The sequence below is a fragment of the Denticeps clupeoides genome, chromosome 1 (genome assembly GCF_900700375.1).
Source record: "Denticeps clupeoides chromosome 1, fDenClu1.1, whole genome shotgun sequence".
NCBI classification, from domain to species: domain Eukaryota; kingdom Metazoa; phylum Chordata; class Actinopteri; order Clupeiformes; family Denticipitidae; genus Denticeps; species Denticeps clupeoides.
The window spans coordinates 23,243,562-23,265,597 of NC_041707.1; the positions used below are offsets into that span (position 1 = coordinate 23,243,562).

General features: G+C 44.4%; 1 protein-coding gene across 2 annotated transcripts in view; it reads left to right on the forward strand.

Moving 5' to 3' along the window:
• The first annotated feature begins 568 nt into the window (after positions 1-568).
• The window catches only part of ppargc1a (peroxisome proliferator-activated receptor gamma, coactivator 1 alpha), a 264,032-nt gene continuing 242,564 nt past the window's right edge, over positions 569-22,036 (forward strand). For both annotated transcript variants that reach the window (XM_028969920.1, XM_028969927.1), the window contains exon 1: positions 569-681. In XM_028969920.1, the coding sequence (XP_028825753.1) occupies positions 604-681 (78 nt within the window). In that variant the 5' untranslated portion in view covers positions 569-603. The remainder of the gene's footprint in view (positions 682-22,036) is intronic.

A 22,036-nucleotide genomic window follows, 5' to 3' on the forward strand; every position in this document is an offset into this window, starting at 1 on the left:
TGCTTTGCACTCTTGGCATTCTCTCGATGAGCTTCAAGAGGTCGTCACCTGAAATGGTTTTCCAACAGTCTTGAAGGAGTTCCCAGAGGTGTTTAGCACTTGTTGGCCCCTTTGCCTTCACTCTGCGGTCCAGCTCACCCCAAACCATCTCGATTGGGTTCAGGTCTGGTGACTGTGGAGGCCAGGTCACCACTTTTTGTTAAGTATATAACTCCACAGTTTTGATGTGTTCAGTGAGAATCTACCAATGTAAATGGTCATGAGAATAAAGAAAACACATTGAAAGAGAAGGTGTCCAAACTTTTGACCTGTCCTGTATATACAAGGTGATTAACTTAAGATAGTGGACAGGAAAGTAGTGTGTATAGTTTAAACTAGATATGTATACACTGTACAACACGTAGTATTGTGTATTATATTATAAGGTATAATACACAGTGTAAAAAGTAGGAGCGTGTGCCGGGCCCGTGGAGTGGGGTCTGGGGAGCGCAGGCGCCCACGTGACAGCGCGCAGCTCCGCAGCTGCCGGTCGGTGCGCGCAGGACGCAGGAGAGGCGCGCCGGTGCGGACTCGCGTGGGAAGAAACCGGGCTCCGCGGCGGCGATGGAAGGTTACGCGCCATCCGACGACGATCTGTTCGCCTGCGGTCTGCACAGCTTCGCCTGGGAGAATTACGAGCAGGTAGGAGCGCGACTCCCTTCGCCTTCACCAAGTCTCCACGCGTGGGACGTGCACAAGGTCGCTTCAACGTGTGAAATGTGTGTGCGTGTGTGTGCGTGTGTGTGGAGCATCGAGGACGGTGCATTAATGCATTAACCGTGTACCACATGGTACCGACGACATCCATGTGACGTTTGTAGTTTTGCTTCAGGACAACGCCAGACTTAGAACAGCAGAAAAACAACCACAGATAATATGCAAAGTGCTGTCGATATGAAAGTTGTTGATGTTATTATTATTAATGAACTATTTTGTGTGTAGCTGACCTGCTCGTGTCTCCAAATCACCTTGCAAACTTCAGAAAAGTCACATGGAATCGATAAAGTAAGTGCTGAATTAGACTAGGGAAGGGAAAGCGACTAAACTGGGACCAGCGCAGTGCCACCATTGTCATAAATGTTAAAAATGCAGAATTTTCAGCTACTGAATAAAAAACAGCCCACTACGTCTCTTGCGTTTTGTAGAGCTGACACATCAGAGAGGTGACAACAAAGTGCACTTGTTTTCTAGGCAGCAACAATCCTCCCCTTAACTAGGAGATGCCAATCTAAAGTTACACTGCGCTGCCAGGGATCAAACAACCTCGCCTTGCCCTTGATATTAATAATGAATAAGCAGCATAGACAGAATGACTAAATCTCTTGCAGGGTTCGCGTCAATAAAAGAAATCCAAAGAGGCTTGCTGTGCTGCTTTGAAGGGATCTGAGTCTGACGCCGATGTCTGACAAATGTTTGGAGATATGGAGGGGCGTCGATATGTGTATTGCGCCGCAGGAATCGCTTTGCTCTAATGCCTATTGGCTGGATGCTGGACAGGAGCATGCGCTGAGGTGTCTTTGAATGATGCATGAGACAGTTTGTACGAAAAGAGGTTTGACGTGCAGCAGCATTGGCTTCTGGTTTCGAGCTGCCTGTGGCCTGCAGTCGACGCACATTGCCGCCGGCCGGGAACTCTTCCATTCGCTCCGTTTATTAGGCTGCCCTGTTTGCTCAGTTGAAGTGACTTTTTTTTGTTGCAGAACTCATTCTGCAATCATTCTGAATTCTGTTTAATTGGACCATCTACACAACCCTCAGGGAGTGGAGCCACTCGTGACAAACACACGGAAATGAGCTTGGGAGGAGGGGAAAAAATGGCTAATTTCCTTTCCCAGTGGTAAGGGCCACTCTGGACCAACGTCCTTTCCCCCCGGCGAAACGTGTAGCCTCCCTTCACCTACACACCAGCCTGGCAGCTAAAGGCTTCTTTTAAAACCACTTGCATGGTTTTAAATGAGAATAGGTAAATGAGAATAAACCGGTGAGAGGGAGCCAAACCATGCGAGTCAGGGGGCAGTGGTGGCCCAGCGGATAAGGAAGTGGCCCCGTAATCAGAAGGTTGCCAGTTCGAATCCCGATCCGCCAAGGTGCCACTGAGGTACCACTGAGCAAAGCACCGTCCCCACACACTGCTCCCCGGGCGCCTGTCATGGCTGCCCACTGCTCACTAAGGGTGATGGGTCAAATGCAGAAGGCACATTTCACTGTGTGCACCGTGTATCACAATGACAATCAGTTCACTTTATACTTTACCTTTCGCTCAGCCCAAGAAAACCCACACGTCTCCAATGCAGGAGTTGCCACTGCCGCCACATTGGACAAACAAACAAACAAGTGTGACCCTTGTGGCTAAATTATCCAGTGCTGAAGCCCTTCTGCATTTTTCCCACAGAGTAGCTGCAGGTCGCTGAAAGTTGGCTGATCTGGGGAGGGGGGGTGTAAGGTGGAGGCCACCAATCTTCTATGGGGGTTCTTCCAGTTGGGGTCGGCTTCACATAGTCACTTGTTTCATGGACATAAGCAGTGGGGCAGACTGTTGCTCTCTCACACCCACCCTGTCTCTCGTTCCCTCTCTTAAGATGGCTGTCCAAGGTGCTGAAATTTTCATCACACATTTGGGCATGCCTTGAAAAATTCCCGACTCGCTCACAGTCTCGCCCCATTCTGACTCTTCAAACACGATGAATTCGGTTTGTCTCGACAAACCATGTGCGTCATTGGCTGCAGATGGCTTGAAAGGGGGAGTCTCGGCTTTCATAAGTCACTAAAAGAGAGCCAGGTAGAGCCGGCCGGGCCCTCAAAGAGCTTTTCCAAAGAGAAGCGCAGTTTTTTTTATATGGTGAGTCACTCGGGGCTTCATTTTTTAAGCAAAGCAAACCTCAGAAGTGACTTTTTGTTCACGTCTGTCGCTCAGTCTGAGTCTACGGCACCTCAGACAACATCTTCAAACTATTCAAAGTGCTCATGTGTATTTGGCTCTTGTTAGGCAGGCATATTTGATCTCCGATCATAGAAACATTTGGGAAGGTTTACTTCATGTTTCATCATTGGCCTACTCTTCCTCTCAGAATGGTTTTTGCTTTGTTGAGGTCTGACACTTCCTTAAGAAAATATGCAATTACATCACCTCTGTGACGTATAACTTGTCATGCTTTGGCGGTTGAAAAGAGCTTTGGCGTGGGCCTCATTGGCCCACTGGATGGATGGATGTCTAATGAGACGTTTTTGCCTTGCTGTTGGTTGTGTAGTCCACATCTGGCATACACCAAAAGTGACGGACACCCTCTCCACCATAATGGACATGGCCTTCCCCCCCTCTGCCTGTTTTTGCTGAGTAATTCTGCAACACAACATCGTGACATGAATTTTTCCTTAATTGCCATTTGATAAAATGAAAACATAATCTCAAAGGCATGTGCTCATCCCAAGCAAGAGCCTTGTTTGCTGATGCAGTGCGTTTTTGCAGCAGGCTTTCGGAGGCGGTGTGATATTTTAGTCGGAGAGGGCTGCCAGAGAACAAACTAACAAGCTGACAGTAGACGTGTCTCCAAATTTCAGGAACAATTGCTTTTTCTTCCCTCTGTCTTTTAAATCTGCTGTGTGTGAACGGCTGGAGCAGAAGCCAGCGTTTTAGCTGCATGCTGAAAACGGTCGTACTTTACGTCCACCTTTACTGGCAGCCTACACCTCACTGTGCTTAGCCTTAGTACATTAGTCAAATGTATTGAATTTCATTCTTTTGAAAATATCTTTCTTTCATTGTAATGACTGTTTTAACTATAATATTTATCTACGGATATACAGTATGTTTGTGTTAATTTTCTTTTTAATTTGTGCCAATTGTTTTGACTAGCATTTTCAATAAATGTCAAATGTTTATCTCCCCTGACTCCTCATCACTGAACAGCAGACAGCAGCCCATGTGAAATTGACTATGCAAATAGTTGATCAACTGCACTGTTTTTCTCAGACCCAGAGCAAAAGTCAACGACGAGTGACAGGGACCCAAGGGCAGGGACGATGTGCAATGCCATACACTCAAACCAGGATGTTAGCCCAGACCCAGCCCCTCAGTAGAAATCTCAAGGCAACGCCCCTTTCAGTTGTAAGATTTTCTGTCCTGAATGTGTCACACCCTGTAAACCCTTTCGGTTCCCTCGGGTTCTCAGTGTTTTGAAAGGAACTGGGCATACAGAAGTCTGGGCCAGAGTACAGAGTCATCCTGGAGCCTCGGCCATAATCATCATCTCTCCTCCTGCTCAGAAGAACAAAGACAGCAGGAAGATGGACCCCTGTGCACCTTACTCACCAGGAAGCAGTGCTGTTCTCATTACCGGCCTGCAGGAGACTAATAATGAGAAAGTCCAGAACAGAGTCAAGCCCCTTGGGTGCGTTACGAGCAGACGCCCTTTCGTCTCCAGACTCCAGACAGGGGGTTGGGCTATGCTGCATATGCACTTCCTGAGAATATGACATGCAGAAGTCCTCAGGCCCGTGGACACTCCTTTTGTGTGGGCACAGAGTGTTCTTCCGACCAATTATCTCACAATGATCATAAAAAATAAAACTCAGTCTGATGTGTGTCAGAAGATTGGCCCTGTTTTCAAATGTAAACACCCTTTGGAAGCTTCAGGGCACATATTTGAATATTTCAAAAACCTCACTCACCGTTTGAGTGTGTGTGTGTGTGTGTGTGTGTGTGTGTGTGTGAGTGTGTGTGTTTATCCTGGTGATACAGCAGCAATGTTTGGTTGGCAGGTTGTGGTTGGTGCTGTATAATGTTAATTTCATTTCTGTACCACACTGTACCACAAGCAGGAAGAGAGCACAGTGTCTGCTTTGGATTTCCCCTCCCTGCCTTGGATTAATTGCTTTTTTTCCAGTTTCAATGTCAAGAGTCAAACACACACACACACACACACACACACACACACCCCTGTTGTCCATTGTTTTGCAATTACTGACCTTCTCTCTTTCATTTCACAAAGGTTATTATTCTTATTGCTATCACTTTATTGCACGTGTTTCGTCTCTTTATGCGATGCAACATGGTGGCCACTCGCAGACCACCCCTTGGTTTTGGGTGGCAAGTCTGGTGCAGCTGTCAAGGGCTCATTAATTTTTTGTGGCGTACGTGCTTGATGAAATGAGTCTGGAGGTGGTGGGTTTCATGGGCGCAAATGCACTTTGTGTCATAAAAGCGCTGCCTCCGCCTGGCTCTAGGTCATTGGGAAAGGCAGGGGAAATTTCTCGTGGCGAATATTACGGTGCCACTTCTTGAACTGTCCTTATTCTGTGATTAAATAGATTTTGGCCTTGAGTTCTGCTGCTCGAGCACTTTCTTGCTCCCTCTCTCTCACCCTCTTTTTTTCTGTTGGAGTGGTTTTTGTCACTTTGTCTTTGGTGTGCATGCTTGCGTGTAATGCTTTAATGAAACCACACCCCCACCTTACAGAATGGGAGGGGAGAGCAGAGCTCCGCCTTTCAGACCTTGGCCTTTTTAGGACATCATGGAAGCGTGTCCATCAGCCAACTAAAAGATTTATCTGTCTCACATCAAATAGCGGACCCCCTGCCACCTCCATGATGGCTTAAGGTCATTCCACGGAAGATGGAAAGGCAGGTAACAGGATCATTTTTGTAAGAGGCATAGTTCTGCATGCTACGCCCTTCTGCCGTAGTCTTGTCAGTCTTTTTATATTAGAAAATCAATTTGAAATAATCACTGATATGATCAAACCCCCATTTACTGACGCACCAGATACTCAGTTAGTCTGAAGAAGGCCAGTTTTATTACTCCTTTAATCAGTGCAAACATTTTCAGCTGTACAAAGATAATTACAAAAGGGTTCTCTAATAATTGATTAACCTTTTAAAGAGACATACTTGCATTAGTGAATGCAATAGTCCATTGGAACTCAAGACTAATTGTTGTAGATAATGGGCCTCTCTATATGTATACAGATATTCCATTAATTAACAGACATTCTCAGCTACAACAGTCATGAACAGCATGGACAGTATATTGATCAACTTGTACTTTATTTTTCTGGACAAGACCATTGTTTTTTTATGAAAAAGAAGACATTTCCAAATTATTTTTAAATGGTTAGGGTATATCAATATTTCTTTGGCTCTATTCCCTCCAACTCTTATTTGCCTGTCTCTCTGCCTCTCGCTCTGTCTGGCTGCTCCCCTGTTCAGACATCCTTTAGTTGGATGGTAATGGTTTGTTAACTCTCTGTTACTTTTGTAATTCTGTGAAATCCAACTTTGTGTCTTGGAGCCCTGCCTTGTGTGCATGGATTCTGTCCAACTCTTCCGAACCTGTTTACAGAAACCAGAGGAGGAACATTTTGTTCGTCTGAATGCCGCCACTCCTTAGTCGGCTGTCAGCTGCCTTCCCAGCTAAATGGACTTATTTCCCCCCCTAACTTCATCAATTAAAATTGACAGTAGTTTAGAGTGTAGTGCTGGTCTCTCCCCACCCTCTTTTTATTTCCCTTCTCTCTCTCATCAGCCTGATTTCCCTCCCATCAGCACAAAGTCGAGGCCGAGGTGAGTTAATTGAGCTGGGACACTCAGGCGGGAGGCGGCGGTCCTCCAGCGGGACGCTGCGTCACTTCCTTGCCAGTGCACACACTCACACACACCGTGCACCTCTCTGCTATCAGACAGATCCTCGTGTTTTAATTGTTCATTTCGTCTGTCTCTGACTCAGTATATAAAGGCTGTAACGGGTCTGGCAGATCTGGGGGTTCTGGCACTTTCACTCAGTGCAGAAAAATGGCAAATGCAGATAAAAATGATCTTTGTAAGGGCAGCAAGGTGCTTTATAGTGTTTTTCAGGCTCCGGGGGCCACTAGCGGAAAGCTGTTGCAAGCTGTTGTGGTGGCGAACAGCGGGCCGCTTTGTAATTTCAGACGAGCGATGCGTTCAGTTGCTGGCTGCCCAAGGAGCCCAAAGGGCCTCCTGTATAACAGCCTGAACACAGCTAATGGCCCAATCAGCAATATGCAAACTGATGGTTCCGCGGAAGAAATGTCTTTTTTTTGTTCATGTGTCAAACTTTCTTTTTCTTCCCCTTTAAGTGTTTTAATGAGTCACGTCTTGTGATATCCTGTTGGTGACCATCTGAAAAATGTCAGTCGTGTTTTTCTGCTCATTAATCTTCACCTGGAGCTCAGCTGAGATGCCGCTGAGACATAGCGGGTGTCCGCCTCCCCAAGGTTTATCTCATCTGACTCAGAGCTGGTCGCTCCTCTTTCCCTCTTTTTTTTAACTCACCCACCAACTGCTGGAGAGCTTTCCACAACCTCCCCTTGCAGCCTCATCGTACCCGTCCTCTCCAAAACACCATCTTTTGCATCAGATTTGCGTCTTTGGCCAAAAAATATACTCAGATGTCCCCTAACACCCTGTCCGGATTGGTATGATTTGGTCTGGCTGAGACATGGCCAGCGTTCTGGCGTTAGAGGAGGTCCGCTTGCTTTTCATCTCTGCTGTCAGTAGAGGACAGACATGATCTGTGTTGCACGTGTCGGAGCTGTGGTAACAATAAAGGGCCGCCGATGTTCAACCGGTCCCTGTCCTTCTGCTTCACAAAGCAGCCGGCTGCTCCACCAGCTTCACAGCGAACACTCAGCGCGAGCATAATTCTGCTTTAATGAGCTCTTTCAGCCCACTCCCGCTCCAGATGAAGATTTATGAGAGCAGGAAGTGAAGGGAAGTTTATTTGTGTGTCTGCCCTCATACTCCCTTAATCCTAAATGACAATGATTTACTAGCGCAGGCCTTGTTAGGCAGACTTTCTTTATGATTTTGTCAAAAAAAAGGAGTCTGTTCTGACACATCCTGGGAGTTGTTTATATTGCAGAAATGCAGCTTAATGAATTGCAGGGGCCTGGGCACATGTGACCAGTCAGAAAGCCCTTTCCGTGCATCATCTTGCTTGTCGGAGGTTTTAATTAAATGTTAGTAGCTTATGTATAACGGCCTGTAATACGTCTCCTGTGTATGAGCACATAATCAATAATTAGCATTAGGGAAATCTGAATCAGCGCAATATCCAGTGCAAACACATCAAAGAAGTGACTAGCATTGATAGGCCATTTTTTAAATTTTATTATCAACACAACAGAAAAAAATGGCATGTGATATCATAGTAACAGCATAATGGATTTTATCCAAGTTACCCCAATTCAGAATGCAACCAAGGGTCCACCAGCAGGCTTAATTATTGTCAATTCAGACGTTAGGGGACTTAAAGTAACCAAAATTATGCCCTCGACTCCTCTGGTCCACGTGTGTGTGTGCCGGACTTCATTAGCTAATGAAGTCGAGTGAGCGCGCACCCCTGTAAATGCTGTGATGGCACTTCGGCAGAAGACGCAGTGTCCTACCTGCCTGATGACACCCGGGGTCCATCCGCATCAGGAATGAGATAGAGGGAGAGATGAATGAGAGGGGAGACTAAAGGATGAATAGATTAGTGGGGTGGGGAGGAAAGGGGGAAAGAGAGAGAGGCTGCCTCACCCCAGGGCTCATTGTGACGGCGGACGGCCGCAGAGACACCCGAGAGGCCCATCGGAAATCAATAAGCACACTCTTTAATTGTGAGAGAAAAGAGATTCACTGTTTACAGTGACACATCATCCGTTAGGACAACCTGACTTTGATTCTTTCCGCGCCCTCCCTCCCTCAGCCCCTCTCAGCCTCGGCCAGGTTCCGCCGCGCTCAGCGGATAAGTTGAATGTGATTGCTGATCATTGGCTAGATTTTGAAAATTGAGCTTTCTTTCCTACTTTCGGCCCATTTGAAATGCATAGAGGCGAGCGTGGTGGATTAGAGTGGAGAGAGCCACGGGCGCTTTAAGCTCTGCATTTCCCCTTTCTCTTGGCCTCAACCGTCTCTCGCGCACCAGGTATTACCCTAAACTGATGGGTTTTGATTAGGAACTGATGCTAGTTTTCAGATCTGCCTCTTTTAAAAGTGGGGTTGTGTTGAACGGGTGTTTATGCATTTAAAGCTGCTTTCTTTTTTCTTCCTCACAATGTCTACTCCATCAAATAGAGGGCAGCATACCACCAAAAAGCCATCCACATCCAGGGCAGCTCGACTACTTCCATTATTTTTGGAATGTTTTGTACGTATTTAACGAACATGTCATCATGTTCATGCCTGGTCTGTTGTTCATTTATTGAAATCTGTGGCACACGAGACACAGATTCACACCTCGTCTGACACACATTCTTGGGCCAGTGGTGGCCCAGCGGGTAAGGAAGCAGACCCATAATCCCAAACTGCCGAGGTACTACTGAGCAAAGTACCGTCCCCACACACTGCTTCTCGGGTGCCGGTCATGGCTGCCCACTGCGCACCAAGGTGCAGAGGATGCATTTCATTGTGTTCACTGTGCTGCAGCATTTCACTATGACAATCACTTTCACTTTTCGCTTATGTTCAGCATTAAAAGACGGTGACACAGAGAGCTTTCTGTAGTACTTTGATCATATTTGTGCATGGTTTCAGGAAAATTTGCAGATGCAACAAGAACAGAGAGGTACCATTGGGAATCATGGTGATAGTATTGCCAATAGTTCAAGAGTCAAAAAGACAAAATGGTTTTCAAAGTTTTTTCAGAGAGGTTTTTCGAGGTGGTAAAAAGTTATAAGCATCTATATGATGCCACTTTGCCCAGGCACAGGGACAGAAATTCTACACAGAACAGCTTGGAGTGGCATTTTTACGACTTTTTGCAATGGCTGGACTCTGAACTGCCCTCTAGTGGATGTGTTCCCCAACACTGGCGTGAATGTAAATGCCTTGTAAGTGGTAAGTGGCTTGTGTTGAGATGTTTGAAAGTAACATCCTTATTTTCTTATCTAAAAGGAGCCTTTGCACATGCAAAAGGATCTTGATGAGGCAGGACAGGATGGACAGTGTCACCGTTATGTGATGCTTGTCCCTTGGGTACCTCCTGGTGTGTTTCTTCAGTGTTTGAACTCTGATTAGACTCTGTTGGCTAATTAACAGCCACAGCCAGAGTTGGGCATTGGGAGCATTTAATGGAGGACGTTGCCACAGCTGTCCTTCATCTGTCATTCCAGCAAGTTGTGCCCTTTTGTGGTGCAATTTATGCCATAAACTATGTAAAGAGCTAAAAATATGCATATCATTTATGATCCTCGTTAAAGTGGGAGGAAATATGGGGGCTTACTGTGCTGTCATCTTGCAGACTGCAGCAGTTTTCTGGGAACAAAAGAGCAGCATGATCATTTTGTTTCAGAAACAAATCCTGGAAACATGGAAATCCCAGACATTCTTGGAAAGTGATGTTAATTGCTTTGTGTGTGTGTATTGTATGAGGTGGTGTCTGGAAATGCGTGAAGACTCGTCTCTCTTCCTCCATCTCTCTGTGCTTGGAGGCAATGAGACAGAGCAGCTCGCTTAATTATTTATACCTATCTGTTACGGTAGGAAAATCACGAGGACACTAACATGCACACAACAGGGTAAATCTAATATTCACCCGGTGTGAGTCTCGTTTAAACTTCCCTTCTTCTCTGAAAATCTCTCTGTCTGTCAGATCACATTAGTCCACTGGAGGCGTCTTGGTGAATCCAGAACAGATGGATTGTTTTGTGTCACTCCCTTTTATTTTTCTCTCTCTCACCCAGACACACACACACACACACGCACACACACACATGCACACTCACACATAGGGTCTGTGTATGTCTATCACAGCAAACATCCAGTAGCGTTTTCTTCCTCAGACTTTATTTGTTCTTCACTCATTTTTGTTGTGCTGGTGTGGATGTGCATATCGTGTCTTCGGCAGAGCGGGGCTCCCCTGAGGAAAGTGAGTGGCACACAAGAACAGATCACATTTGATTGGGGCATCTACAAGATACAAAAAAAGAAAGAACGATGCCTGTGGAGGATCTATGGAAAGAAACAGCATCATGGCTCCCCCAGGGAAGACCCATCCAACCACCCCACATCGTCTCACGGCCAGTCTTCCAGACGTTATTTCATCTTCCACTGCTGTTAACTTCTGGGGCTGAAGCAATCTGCCTGCTGAGGCCTTGTTCTCATGTCCTAAAACAGCGGTATTATGTACCATGTAACATAATTGTGAAGAAAAACACAGTAAAATGAAATGGCTGTCAAAAAGAAAACACACAGTAAAAAAATGTACGTCTAGGGGAACGAAGTCATCTGGTATTCAGCGGGGGAAGGCTTTTTAATTTCTGTTACAGCCTCGCAATACAAACCCACTGCCACTCACAGTTCCCAGCATTTCCATATGAAGTGTCTGATAAGCATATTTATGTTTTCCTTGCGTGAGTTTGCACATCGGGATGCAGATTGCAGGAAGAAAATAAAGGGAAATGCGAGCGATGTGATTTGGATATCTTTCACTAAAAACAGAGTTGCATGCCAGGAATAAAGGAGGAAAGGCTGTGGGATGGAAGAGAAAGAAAAAGAAAGGAGGGAGGAGGCGGAGGATGGGGATTTGAGCTCATGCGTGATCCGTCTCGCCGGTGTCAGGAGGATTTACGGCGCAGGTGTGGAGCCATCAATCACGGCAGCGCTCACAAAAAGACAACTCTGTCTCTCCGTGCCATTTGTACGGCTGTCCTTGCAAATTGATCCTTAACAAGGAGCGTCTCCTCCCTCCTCTCTCTCACCTCGCCTCTTAACACTCACACATACACACACATTCAGGCACCACCCTGGAACAATAAACAGGCCTAGGCTTTAATCGGACCCATGAGTGTGCGTTTGTTTACCCCAGTGTTGAGAAGAAACTGGATGTGACACATTGCAAATGGTTGTTTCCAGCATGCACGTGCACACACACACACACACACACACACGCACATGTTAAGTGATGAGAATATTCTCCTTTTCAGATGCTTAATAATTCCATTCCTTAAATACCGTTTCATTGGGCAAAGGGGATCTCAATTTGCCTGTTCAAATGTGCTGCATTACACCACAGTCAGTGATTGGCCGAGAGACCTTCTGGTGCTGCAACTGCATCTGTCCTTAAATATCATTCTACATTATTTAACCCGCTTATGATTGCACCATAACACATCCAGCAGGGCGAATTTTTAAATGTCCACTTCACGTAACTTTTGAACAGTGGGGGGGAAACCTATGCCAACATGAGAAGCATATGCACATTCTGCTCACCCAAAAGCAGAAGACTGAATCAGATCCTCAAACTCAAGATGTGAGGCCACAGCGCTACCACCTGTGCCATTGTATTGTCCCTTAGTGCTACAATAATAATTCCTAAATATTAGATGTAAAATATGCGGTGAACAACAAATCTGAACAACGTTTTAGATTTCAGTAACAACACTTAAGGTTGTGATAGACTGTACGATAATGGCACTGTCTGCTGCGCTCATAGGCATGAAGCTGCAAGTATATCTATTGCAATTATAGAATTCTTTAAACATTAAGATTTATTTATTTATGACAATAACACTGGCAATAAATACAGTAAAAACAAAACTCTTTTAACAGCTGCAAAATGTCACTGTGTCACTAACAACAGCAAAATTAATTTTGCTATCATGTGTTGTATTTCAGTACGTGTATGAAGTGTGTGTGTGGATGAATGGGTGGTTTAAAGGGCAGGTGCTGAGTGTTCAGTGTCAGTAAAGTTAATATTCCTTGAAAAACTGACTCAGTCTTGGTCTATATAGAATTATACTCTGCTAAATAAGTAGGAGGTAATTGGAGCCAGTGCATAAGGACAACGGGCAGGAAATCAGAGAGGGGCTTCCTGCTGACTCGACACTTTACCCTCCATTTTGGCTCTGCATCGACGTTGACAGCAACCAGAGGACGTTGGACTGGAGACCAGGGAAACAGACTGTACGTGTGAATTATTGATGTCGCAAATTGCACTACACGTTGCTAGAGGATCCCACACAAGCAAAAGCTTCCTTCCGTTATTTTATCCGTGCAGATTTCTGCTAATTCAGTCCTGTGAAAGTGATACAGTCTGTCTCACAGAAATGGAGAGAGATATATGAGGGGACAAAAAATGGTTTTCATACTAAAGAATTAATCTGGTGATTATACCACGATCAGTCTGGCTAATGCCCTAATGCTTTGTTCTGAAGCAGTCCTTTAAAGTTTAAATTAACATTATCGTTTGCTCCATCTCTGGAGGGGGAATCGGTGCCCAGAAACATTTGCACTCGTTTTCGCTGGCAGGAGTGACAAGGGAAGAGAAGGAGCGGTAGTGATATGTCTTTGACAGTATGATCATCTCCAGGCCACTAATTTTTCAACGCTGGACGGTAAGAACTGGGCTCTATATATAAAAAGCAGACAGATCTGGTGAGACATCTGTATTATTGACAAAAGAAAGTGGTGTATATGGGTGTTCCTTCAAGCATGGTCCATGTTTTTCTGAGTGAGTCCCCGCCCTGTGCCCAGTGAGTCTCCGCCCTGATGAAGTGTCCCGGGATACTCCGACAGCTGCAACCCTGCTCAGTTATGAAAAGTGAGTGAGTGAGTGTGGTTGTTTTTCAATTCTATCTACACATAATGCTGTAGTGATTTTTAATAATATAGATTTACTAGAAAGTTTAGAGAGCACTGTTTTAGAAATTACTGTTTTTTTCAGACTCCTGACATGCAAGTGCCAGTTTTACAGTCGCACACACATGTAGATTGCCCAGTTATTCTAAAATACAAGCAATGTACATTACTATCTTTACCATTTTTATACCTAAAACAGACATTTTTTAATAAAAATATGTAAACTAATATCATTTTAAATGCATAATGTAATGTAATGTACATCATATCATCTTTCATTTGCATCTGAACATTGTTTTGATACTAAATTCATAATGCATATAATAGAAGCAACAATTAAATTAATAACTATTATTGGTTTTATACATAAATACATAAAATACATCTTTCCATATATTACAATAATACATTATTTATTTGATATTCAATTGTGTGACAAGAATGAAAACTATTTTTTTCCAGAACACATTTAAAGCAAACACACACATTGAAAACTGTTGTAAATTATTTTGTCCATTTAAATAATTTAGTATATGTCTATTTTTTTTAATTATACTGTATTTCCACTTATCTTATGTGATACATGAATTCATAAAAAAAGATTGTTTTTAGGGAAGGGCAGTAGAGAGGGGAACACTGTATTCCTGTGAGCGGCCATCACTTCCTGGCTACTATTTTGCATGATTTATTTGATTTTAATTATTAATTTTTCTGCTGACTGTATTGAGGGGCTGGAGGCAGAGTGTCTCTTTGTGGACGCTGGGGTTTTAGGGGAGCAGATGAACATGCAGAGGAACCAGCTGCGCTCTGCACACGGAAAGAAAGGCGCTGTCACATGATTCCATCCATGTGACTGGGAGCAACACGGAAACGAGGTAACGTGACTATAAATTGACAAGATGGCCACTGCCAGCCGCTCAGTCATTGCTTGACACCCGTCAAACTAGACTCGACTCCTATTCCTTGTCTCAACGTAAGACCGTAATCTTCTCCTGTCCTCTCTTCCCCACTCCTTCCTCCTGTCCTGCCCCGTCCTAAATTGTACATTAACATATTAATCGCATATTAAGTCGGAGGGAAATTACCTGCCTCCTTGCGTCACACCGCACCGGGGTTCCTTGTCTCCTCCTACACATGCTCACGTTCTGGTTCCGTGACCCGTAACAGGCGCCGTGGAGCAGGAGTGTCTCTCAGCCCATTAAAGGATGCAGTAAAATTCTGATGCTCCTTGTGACCACTGAATGAGCTCCATGCCATTTAAAAAATTTGTTTTTGCTGAAGTAGAAAACAAACCCACTTTTTAACTTAGCTGCAAGCCTATGTTTTTGGTAGGCAATGTGTCTCCACCACTGCAAAAGTCAAACCAGCAAGTCACAATCGGAAGACAGAGCATCTCGCATCGTCCGCTCTCTAATGACAGTCGCTGATGAGTGTATGTCATTCCTACCCGTGGTTAAGAAGACCCGGCATGCCTGTGTCACCAGAAATAAAATTCTTCCTGCAGTTTAAAAACTGCTCCTCATCCTCAGAGTGCACTCAAAGATGGCAGGCATGACTAAGATTGCCTTCCTCATGTTGGATGTGAAGCTGACTTAAATAAATAAAACGCCTGTGTCCATTTTAAAGAATTTAATTATCAATTTAAAGTTCATGTAATTCGTGGTGAGGGTAAGCAACTTGTTCAGTAGAGGACAAAATTGTGCATTTCACGTAGGACGATGTAAAAAGCATAACCAGTACTGCATATGGTGGTGAGATGTGTCTTACTGGTTAAACTGGCCACACTGACCGCTATGATATTCTTTTGTAAACATTCACAAATCATGCACATGTATAGATGAAATGAGAAGGCTTCATCCATATATACACTGATCAGCCATAACAATATGAAAGTGCTCTGAATAACATTGATCATCTGGTTACAGTGATTCCTGGCAGTGCGTGCCATATATTAGACAACAAGGGAGCATTTTGTCCATGAAGTTTATGCAGAAAAAAGCAGAAAAATGAGCAAGTGTGTCAGGATTGACTGCAGCTGTGCTCAACACCGGTGGCCAATCCTGACAGCGCTTAAATGCCGGATGTTTCCGCCCCTTCCAGGTCTCGGGTATTTTCGTGAACTTCATTTGGCAACCGTGTGTATGTTTGTGATTTGAGTTCTGGCAATCGCCACACGCCTACGGGTTAGTTTCAGTTCTTTATTTACGTTAAACTGTTTTCGGCCACCGCGCCATTGTTTCTTTGAGTTTATTGTTTGTTTATTAATAAAACCCCTTCCCAGCATGTCAAACCTCTGCGCTTCCTTCACCCGTAAGTCCGTCGTCGTGACAAAGTGCAAGTGTAAAGACACCAAATTATGATGGCTACATGGCATATGCCAGGATATTCCCAGGATGTGCTGGTCAGGAAATACCAAAAGTGGTCAACTGACCACGTCCAATCCAAACGAATAGAGCTACTGTAGCTCATATTTATGAAAATGTTGATGCTAGGTCTGTTAGAATGCGTGTTAGAATGCACAGGGCATCATTGTTTGTTTATGGGTTTGCGTAGCTGGCCAGGGTGCCCATGCTGACTCCTCTTTTGCACCAAAAACAATGGATAACTCTTTTATATGATGTGTGTGTGTGTGTGACATTTACAAGAAGATTACAAGACCAAATTTACATATGGACCATGTGGCTCAACCCCATCACAGAAGCAGTATTTCTTGATCCCAACGCCCTCTTTCTGCAGGGTCATGCACTACAAGATTGGATCAAGAGCAACTGATTTTGGGGACATTTCCAGATTTCAGTACAACCAATTATTTGTGTTATGTGCTTCTAAAACACATCATTATAAGACTTAAAGGATCTTCTACATACCTTCCGAGGTCTATTGGAGTCTATGCCTCAACTGGTTGGGGCTGTTTTTTGCGCATAAAGGGGACCTACGCTTTATCTGGCAGGTGGAGCGCATAATTGACATTGAGGATAAATAATCCTTTACTAGAAACCTTGTTGACAGTGTGGACTTCGTTCTCTCTCTACATGCATGTTTGTCTGTCTGTCCTTGGGCAGGGAACTTTAAATGAGTATTGACCGCACAGGGAGCTTGACTCTTGCTGAATAACAGCTTTTTACCACAACCCTCTATAGACTGGCTGGTCTTTTCTGCTCCGTTATGCTTTGTTTTACCTGTTCTGAGACATTAGCGTGTCATTCCACATCTCCAGGCCTGCAGCTCTGCTCTGTTTCCCTGATTCAGCTCATGGGCTAATCATTAAAACTGCTCAAGGAGTGGATAACACGTTTTAGGGTGAGACTGTGCAGAAGCATTCATGTAGTGCAAGTTTCAAACTGAGACTCTCCAGATGAGAAAAATTGATTTTTTTCCCCCTATTGCCCTTGTTACATGGGAGAACCTACTGTAGCTCTTCACAACACATGGTTCTCCCGCTGCAGTTACAGTCCTCTGCTCCACACATCTCCCCAGACCCCATCACTGCAAAGGCCAGTGGAGGAGCACAGTGTCCCTCCTTCCCTGGGCTTATTTACACCTCCCCTCTGTCTCCGCACCCCACGCTCCGTGCTCTGTACATATCGTCTTCCCCCCCTGCAAAGGCCCTGGGACTAATCACCAGCCATCATTTTCCATCCAAGGCATCTGTCAGAAATATTCAAATGAGCCCTACGCTGTCACATTGCCGGCAAGCAGCGCGTGATTTGTCTCTTGCGCCCAGCCTCTGCTACTGCCTCGCCTTCTCCCCCCACCCCGTCTCCCAAAGCGCTTGATATGTTGGCCTGAATTGGGTCTAAGACACTGGGCAACAGCCCCGCCTCTGCACCGAGCTTATATGTTCAGCCCCCAAGCACGGCTGTCAGTTAAATAGTCATTTTATGGGCCTGCAATATTAATTGAACAGTCTCAGCCATGCAACAATTTTAAAGCGGCCATTACAGGAGAGGATCGCATGGAGGTATTATGGGATGGGGAAAAAAAGAAAATACGTCTCACAAATCAGCTCCATGGTGGAGCACCTTAGAGAGGCACGGGCCTCATCATAACTTTGCCAAAAAATCATCATAATCTTTCATTTACATTGTGCTCCGTCCTCCACCAAGTGTGACAAATAGCTCGTGTCTGTGAAATGGCTGGACAATGTATTCAGGATTTCCCATCCGATGTTTAATTCCAGTGCTGGTGTGAGTGAAATGATGGCTGCTGTAAACTGGTTTATGCTGGTTACTGATATGGGAGAACGAGGCTGTTGTAACCAATTGACACCTGATTGTGGAAAACAGGCAAGTGAAGTTCCGGCAAAACTTCAGCATCTTTTCCTGCTGCCATCTTCTCTGCATTTGCCAAATTTTCGCTGACGAGCATTAATTGATAGAAGTAATAGCTTTTTTTTTATTTGATTTTCTTTTTAATTCCTGCTTTATCTCTGAAAGGCTTAATAAAAACCCGCATGACTCGCTGTCAAGAACTAAAACAAACAAGGTGCGGCGGAACGGACGGAGCGCTCCAATTTGGGCCCATCTTAATGGAATCTATAATAAGTGCCGAATTGCTGCCGTTGAACTCCACTGTATCTCTTGATAACACTTCAGAGCCTAAGCAGTTGTGACATGCAGCTGTGTAGCCTATTCGTGCAGCTCTGTCTCCACTCAAAGATAGGAGAGCTGATTGGGAAGGAGGGGAAAATCACGGTCACTGTAACCCCCTTGGGGTCCCACTGGAATTTCAGGACTGGCATCCAATTGGCTTTGTAAACTGTGGTCTGAGGCAAAAGGCTTTATTAGGAGCAAATAAATGATTCAGCGACAGTGTCTGACTGTCCCTGTATTTTCCTTCATGCATCTGAAAACCAACTTTAATTTCATGGCCACCTGTTCCAGCACATTCTGCTGGGCGAACGGGGTAATGCTTATATAACCACTGCAAATGCTCAGCTGCAACTCACCACAAAGCTCAATTTCATTCTCCACCCGGAGCCCGATTCACACACACACACGCACACACACACACACACACACACACACATAGAACCATGTATGCCTTGATTACATGTGCAGTCTAAACTGTGGTGTTCACAGATCAACAAACAATGGGCACGGAGTCCCTGGCTGGTGTGTAGTGTCGTAATGGAGACATGTGTTGAATGAGAATGTGAATAGATGTCCATACAAATTATAAACACGTACACACATCAGTAAGCTGGGGGGCACCACAGACCACCAGAACACCTTCCGGTCTGCTTGTCGTGGATTATCTAGTCCTCCTGAGATGGACACCATTCTTCTTCAAGTCTGTTGATGAAATCCATATCATCTGCTCCATGGCCACCCACTGCACAATAAGGTGATGGGTCAAATACAGAGGACACATTTTGTTGAGTGCTCCATGTGCTGTGCTGCAGTGTTTCACAATGACAATCACTTCACTTTCCTTCACCTTCAGGATCATGACTCCATCCTGAGACTCAGGACACACAACATTCACCATTCACAGAAACACCTATGGAACCCAGGCCAACATTGGGAGAGTATGCAATCTGTCGTTCCCAGATTCAAACTTCTTTTTTCTAATATATTTTTTAACTCAACAAATGAAGGTCTTGTCATGTGGATGGGGGCATAAGTATCATCCTGGAAAATACCAATTCCATCAAAATGTGATCAGTCACATTACCGCTTGATTGATTTGTCCCAAAACAAGTAGCCTTATTCATTTAATTCACATTTTCAGCATTAATTTGCCCCCGTTTTCTGACTAATTGGCCAAATTTAAAAAGCAAATGTCATGATGGCTGGACATGGTGAGGAAGGAGGACGCAGGGGACAGGGGATTTATTACATGGAGCACACGACAGGGGAACCATCAGCAAACAATGACCCGATGAAGAACAGACACGAACAGGGCAGCTTTATACAACCATACACAGGTAAAACCAATCAGGAAACACAATAACACAGGACAAATACGAAACTCCGGACTGGATCCTGACAATAAATGTAGTGTTGAGGAAATGGCCAAAAATGCACAAACAGCATTTCATCGGTAAGCTAGGTATTTCAAAAGATGATAACAGTGTTTGCAGAGAAATCCCATAAGTACTTTGACCATAGTGGCTGTGAGATGGACTGATCATCTCCAAATAAGGTATTCTGGTTGAATTAGAGCAGAGCCTTTCCTGAAACATGTTTGAGAGGCAACTGTCTGACCGAAATGGTGTAGCTGAGTCTCTTGCTGGAGTTTGCAGATTCAATGGGCAGTTGTCAAGGAACCCATGCTTAAGATTCCTGCAGCATCTGTTTTTTTCTTTGGCAGCTTTGTGATAAGACTCTTTTACATTCTTTCAAGTCGCAAGAAGTGACAACAGGAGGCGACGTTTACATAAAACACTGGCCTCCTAGTGTTGGAGAGCCATCAAAACCTCATCACTGCCTCTGTACGGAGTGCTTTGTGTCATCTTCACACCCGTCCCAATGCTCCGCTTTCTTCCCCCAACCCCCACCCGTCTCTCGGTGGCGTACGCTCTGTTAGGCGCTGCAGATGTTGCTTTAATGCACTGGGCTCTCACAAAATCAGACAGAATGGAAGCGGAGGCAGGCGAAATTAGTAAAAATTACTTTGTCATTACCCCCCTCATTGCTCCTGTAAGTAGTCTGCATTTCCCGGCGATTAGCAGAGCGGCTGCAGGCGGCTGTTTGGCTCAATGCAGTGTTTCCGAATCCACCAGCGGGGCCAGGCCATCTCCAAAATGCTCCTACTGACCTCTGTTTCCTTTCTGATTTTTTCTCTCTCTCTGATTTTGCGGTTTGTGCGGTGCACGTGGCAGATCCTCATCCTGTCACTTTGGTTTTGGCTCCTTTCTCAGCTGCTAATTGCTGAATGAGCAAGATGTCAGTGAGATTATACACAGCTGTGTCTCGGCCCCACAAACACACACTCATACAGTCGTCATAACCCTGCCCAGGTTGTGTGTGTTCATTGGGGCGTCAGTGGTTTCCACTAAAACGCTCTTTCTGTTTGAGTTGTTTTTCTCCTTTTCAGCCACACAAACATTACACTTTCAGGCTGTGAGTTCATTTTTTCAGGTGAAGTAATTATTAGCAAGGTGTGTTACATTAATATATCTAACAAAGAATCATCCAATTAACCTCAATTGTGAGTGCAGAACCCATTTTTTTAAACTTTTGAGTAATGAGAGAGCTGAGGATGTGCATTACCTGTAGATCTAGCTGAAGCTTTAGATATGACCACGACAGTCATTTCACATAAAAATCATGGAAGTTTGGTGATGCAAACTGAAAGACAGAAAAAATTACTATATTAATTGTTTCTTTCTAATTTCACTTTTGTCCTCAATTTCCAACACATAAAGCTGTCATTGTTGAGGTTATTCTACTAATCAATTTTGCTTTTAGACTTGAACACATCACTTCATTGGAACTAAAGACTAATTGCTGCTGCATTTATGCAGAAACTAACAACCATTTCCAGTTATTAATGCCATTCACAACATTAACAAGGTCTACTCTGGATTACTATGGAAGATCCTGTGCTGTATGCTCATTGCAGTGGAGTAGCCGAAGTCAGGAAGTTGAACATTCTATTGTGCCCAGTTTGAACTTGGACTTCTTTATGAACTCTTTGTTGCTCTGCTCTAGGGAAATATTAAGAAGGAAAATATTAGGTTGTCTTCTCCTGCTCTAGTCTGTCTGAGGAGGAACAGCCTCAAAATCGAATTCTGTGGTCGAATCCGCCTGGCACCAGCCTTCAAAGCCTTTCACTTCATCTTGGCTCGGGAGCACTCAAAACCCCTGACTGAAACCTGCTCTGTCTGAGACCATAATGAACTTTCCCCGCCAGGCCTGAAACAAACTAGGGTTTGTAACACCCGGCTGACAGTATTTGTCAGTTCACTTATTGACATGCCAGAATTTGTTGAGGAAGCAGCTATCATAATTGTTCATTCCAGATGTGACCGGATAGAAGAGGACAGACAGATGAATGGTTGAAATTAATATATTATACATCCTCAGGGCTGACAGTACCTCTGCTGTTCTGAAGACGCACTCAGATGGCTTTTGCTGTTTCCATTGGATTTTCATCAATTGCTGTGTAATGGACATAAATGTGAACCTTACAATTTATTGGTAAACCAGCAATTAAAGAGCCACTGATTGCATTAGATTGGGATATGTGATTCTTTGACACAAGAACATTTCTCATTCATATGAGTGTGACTAAGATTATTACATTGTACTGTGGATTTTTGGTTTTGAATAAAACTATGCTTGTATAACATGGAAATTTGTGAGGATGGAATAAAACCTCTTAGAAAACAGAAAGCCTTTCAGGAACAAAAGCAACCTATAACTTTTTTTTTTTTTTTTTTAGATTAAAGACTTCAAGAAGCTTGGGTGTGTGT